Source organism: Carassius carassius, chromosome 20 (genome assembly GCF_963082965.1).
Source record: "Carassius carassius chromosome 20, fCarCar2.1, whole genome shotgun sequence".
NCBI lineage: Eukaryota > Metazoa > Chordata > Actinopteri > Cypriniformes > Cyprinidae > Carassius > Carassius carassius.
The window spans coordinates 8,382,326-8,386,857 of NC_081774.1; the positions used below are offsets into that span (position 1 = coordinate 8,382,326).

The following is a 4,532-nucleotide window of genomic DNA, read 5'->3' on the forward strand; positions in this document are numbered from 1 at the left end:
GATATCGTTTCTAAGGGGAGGACGAGAAAAAGAGAGAGAACTGCACAGTTAATAAGGCATCTAAAGTCAAGCAGCTAAGGGCACCACTTGAGTGAAAAAACTGCAGTCACCTGTCAATCAAAGATGAAGCTTAGGATCCATGCTACATTCCAGAGATGAGTTATAATCGCACATCGGCAAACGACGGTGATAACTGCCACTTCCTCCTCTTCATACTAAATAAAAGTACATCATTACAAACATTCTAGTTTTTCGTGTTTTTCGTTTTTCGTTTTTGTCTTCTTCTTTTTTCAAATCAACACTGTACATTTTATACACTATAGTACAATAGTCGTCACGCACTACGAGTGTAAACGTAAAGACGATGCGAAATTCGTAATGACGAAAATGACCTTTCAAAGTTGTCTTTGCTTGATCTGATGTGCACAAACGTTGCAGTGGTACAACACGTTGGCATATCTGTGCAGCGAATGGACAGAAATAACATTTCTATTTTCTGGAAGTGTGTTTGAGAAACCAAATGGTTTCTTATTCAAATGCTTGCAACACGGCGATGAGTGAAGAGCAAGGCACGGCCTTCTTCTTTGTCGTGGCAGATGTTTCCGACCATCTTTGCTGGTTGTCATCTTTTCGTCTGAATACTGGGACTTGAATCCATCTGTGCTCAAACGCTCAATTATGACAAAATAAATATACTATAAACATCTTCTGATATGTTAATGTTGCTTATAAGTGATGTAGAAGGACAGACTGATATCCCAAACACGGATGTGAGAAAAACAAAACAACAACCCTCCTTTAAAGAATAACAGTCCAACCTCAGATATGCAAAACGTCAAAAATTAAAAGCAAATGTCGAAACTGTTTAACACAAGCTGTGAATTCTCCCTAAAGTGTTTTTGTTCCTTTTTTGTTTAATAACCATACTTCATATCTGATTTGCCGTGGCCTTGTCAAGTGAATGTAGATCGGTCTCGGTGTGTTCCTCTGCCTGTAGGAAGCTCGGACGTGCATGGACGGAAGCCAGAGTGCTGACAAAAGGGTAGTTTGCGGAAACATCCAGGGTGAGAACTGTACGGTGAAGCTGCTGATAGGGACTGTGGCGGGAGCAGTTGGTAACACTCTCAGTCTGTACGCTCTTCAAGGCTTGTTATACTTGCACGTGTGTCCCCTGTGCGTGCAAACTCTGGACGGCCGAGAGAATCTTCTTTTGGTGCCCGACCAGAGTCACGCTCATCTTGCTTAACTCGCTGAGGAAGCAGGGATAGAAAAAAACAGGTTCAGGAAATCATTTAATTTTGGATTCAGTTTATTAGTAGTTTGGTTATAGAAACAATGATTAAACAACAATATAATTAAGAGTGGTATAATTTCTCTAATATTTCATGTCTAATATTTTCAAATGCAATGTGGAGCATGATTTTTGAACAAAGAGATTTCTTTGTGGGTGGAGCTACCTTGCACTACTATAAAAATACAATCCAAGCGACAGTTTCCCATTAACAGCTGCTGGTTGGGACAAAAATAGGAATTCTGAATCACAGAGAAATCCTAAAAAAATCATGATAATATCTATATTGGTAAGAGCATTATGTTAATGCAAACCAAGAGACTTGTAGTATTATGTTATATATATATATATATATATATATATATATATATATATATATATATATATATATATATATATACACACACACATTTCCAATAATAATAATTATTAGTATTTTCTGTTTTCATTTTTTTTTTACATTTTTATTACTTTTTATTGTTTAAAATATCTATACAGATTTATTTAAATTTTTGTTCGGTTTTAGTTTTAATTAGTTTAGAATATCAAGAAAAACTAAAAGAAAATGAGTAATGTCAACTAGCTGAAATAAAATAAAGTTTAAGTTTTTTAAAATATTTTATTTCGGTTAGCAGTTATTTTATTTCAAGAAAGGAGTTTTTTTTTAGCTTACTATAATAACCCTGCACTACAGTTCAGAAGTTTGGCGTTGGAAAGATTTTTTATGTTTTGAAACATTACACTCTTATGCTCACCAAGGCTGTATTTATTGATCAAAAATAAAGTAAAACTATTTCAAATAACTGTTTTCTATTTTAATAAATGCAATTTATTCCTGAGATGGCAAAGGTCCTCTGTCTTGAAAAATAAAAGTATCAAATTATTAAAAAAATAAATTAATAAAATACAATAAAAAAATAGGGTCTTACTACTTGCCAAAATGTGTGTTCATGTGTGTTTACTTTGGGGTTCACAAGTATACAGTAAGTGTATTTATATTGGTATACAAACTTACCACAAGCTGATGTACAGTATGGAATCTAGAGAAACGTAGCCTGCGCTGGCAAAGTTGTCTTTGTACTGGCCCATATTGATAGCGTCCAGCCATTCATCCACCGTACTCACACTGAACTCTGGGGTGGTGGGGTCTTCCCTGAAAAGGAAATTGCATTTGTATCAATTGTGGTTTGGTTCATTGCAAAAGCATTGAGAACTGAGCTGGAAAACTGGTCTTGCATTATAAATCATCTTTGGAGATACAGGACATAGTATTAAGGCTTCATCTTCAGGCCTACAATTAAGAATATCTAATCAAACTGTCACTTGTTTCTCATTTCATGATAGTTTAATGATAGCCTTTTTTCCGAACCAACAAAGCAAGCTGATCCAAGAACTTTCTACTAGAGAATACAGTAGTTTCTTCAGAGAGCCGATATCTTTAGCAATTTCATGAGGAGTAGCAGTTGAGCTTAAAACCTATTGTGTTGCCTTTCCGTTCTTCATGACAGATGGGTTAGGTTCACACTGCTGAGTGACAGCAGCGTTTGTGTGAAAACCGGGGGTCAATTCAATCTCAGACCTGGGATGTATTTAACGCCCTCGTTCTTCTTTGGGATAAAATGACTGGCAGGTTGGGTTGTAATCAGAGCGACTGTGATGGGCTTGAGGAAGCGTATATCTCATGAAGGGCTCTGAGTCACTGGCTTTACGGCTGTAATGTGAACTCCTGATAAACCACAGGTGGAGGGAGAGGCTGCGCTCTGTCTCGTGTCAGGTTTAACAATGGGGGTTCAGGCTATCTATACGACTATGTCTTTTTACAAAGCCGCGAGATTGATGTCTGCTGGAAAAGGATCAGCGACACTGGGTTTGGTTATATTAGACAATATGGAGTTTATCTACTTGTTGTTTCACATAAAACGAAAGATTTGAGAGTTCATGGGGCAGACGCCGAAAGCTGGATTGGATTTTCTCTGGATTTATTTGAGCTGTAAGGGATTTGTTTTTGTGGCTTTTAAATGGTTTATCTGTAAATCACTTTAAAAGAGACAATCTTTTGGTTTAAACTGGTGTTGTCCTTTGTGTTCATGTTTCTACCACATTATTAGCTTTTTTACGAGTTAACAATTTTGGGTTATCTTGATCCATGTTTACACTGATCATACTATTTGTACACACTGTACATGAGGAAAACCTTGGGGTAGTTTTCTAGTTTGCAAGTCTTGCAAAGAGAATGTGACATGTTTGAGTGTCTTTTCAACAATTGCCATCACTATTCATCATAACCTCTTGAATTAATTGAAATGATAATGCATTTTCATCCCATTGGTACTTTTCAGAATATATCTAACAACATATGGTTAAGTTTAAAACAAAAATAAATTGCCAATGGGGTAAGAAAAATAAATAATTTGAGACCTTCCCTGAAAGTGAGCCTTCCCTACTAAATGTGTATTAATTTATTTTGAATTTATTGTTTATTGTTTTTTATTTTTTTATACCAAAGTCTACATTTATTTGATCAAAAATACAGTAAAATCAGTAATATTGTAAAACAGTATTACAATTTTACTTTTCTAATTTAACATTTTAAAATGTTATTTATTCTTGTGATGGCAAAACTGAATTTTCAGCAGCCATTTCTCCAGGTCTTCAGAGTCATAGAAAATAGAAACCTTTTACAACGTTATAAATGTTTTTATTGTCAATTTTGATCAATTTAATGCATCCTTGCTGAACAAAAGTATACATTTCTTGCACAAATAAATAAATAACAATAATAAAATAAAATAATTGTGGTACTGACCATTTTTCTGGTTTCAAGGATGTTCCGATATTTTTACAGGAAAACAGGATTTAACATGATTTAATGCAGCGTGAACATTACCAAAGTCATTTTAAGACAAGTCATGTCACTTGGCGGCCATCTTTGAAACGTCTCTCGGGCATGCGAGTGGCAGCTCCTATCTCTTTGAATGGGGAAACATCAAGTTCTCCAAAACTGTTCACTAAGCTTACGATTAAATTTCATATTTGAAGTCACCAAAGAAATTTGACAACAACTGTGTCATAAATGTTGTTTAGCATTATAAAAAGCTTATTTTTGCAGGCTAGATCAGCCAATGCGCATGCACAGTCCTGAGTGCATGTCTCAAAATTCTGACTGTTTCTATAGCAACTGGGACTTCTATCGGCAGCTGTAATGACACGCTGACTTTACCGATTAGTGATTGGCTCTTTC

General features: G+C 35.4%; 1 protein-coding gene across 1 annotated transcript in view; it reads right to left on the reverse strand.

The window, feature by feature from the left end:
- Positions 1-264: 264 nt before the first annotated feature.
- epha4b (eph receptor A4b) overlaps positions 265-4,532 on the reverse strand; it is a 111,768-nt gene continuing 107,500 nt past the window's right edge. Inside the window, exons 16-17 of the mRNA XM_059501469.1 lie at positions 2,307-2,444; positions 265-1,250 (exon numbers count right to left, since the gene is read on the reverse strand). Coding sequence (XP_059357452.1) covers positions 1,151-1,250; positions 2,307-2,444 — 238 coding nt within the window. The 3' untranslated portion in view covers positions 265-1,150. The remainder of the gene's footprint in view (positions 1,251-2,306; positions 2,445-4,532) is intronic.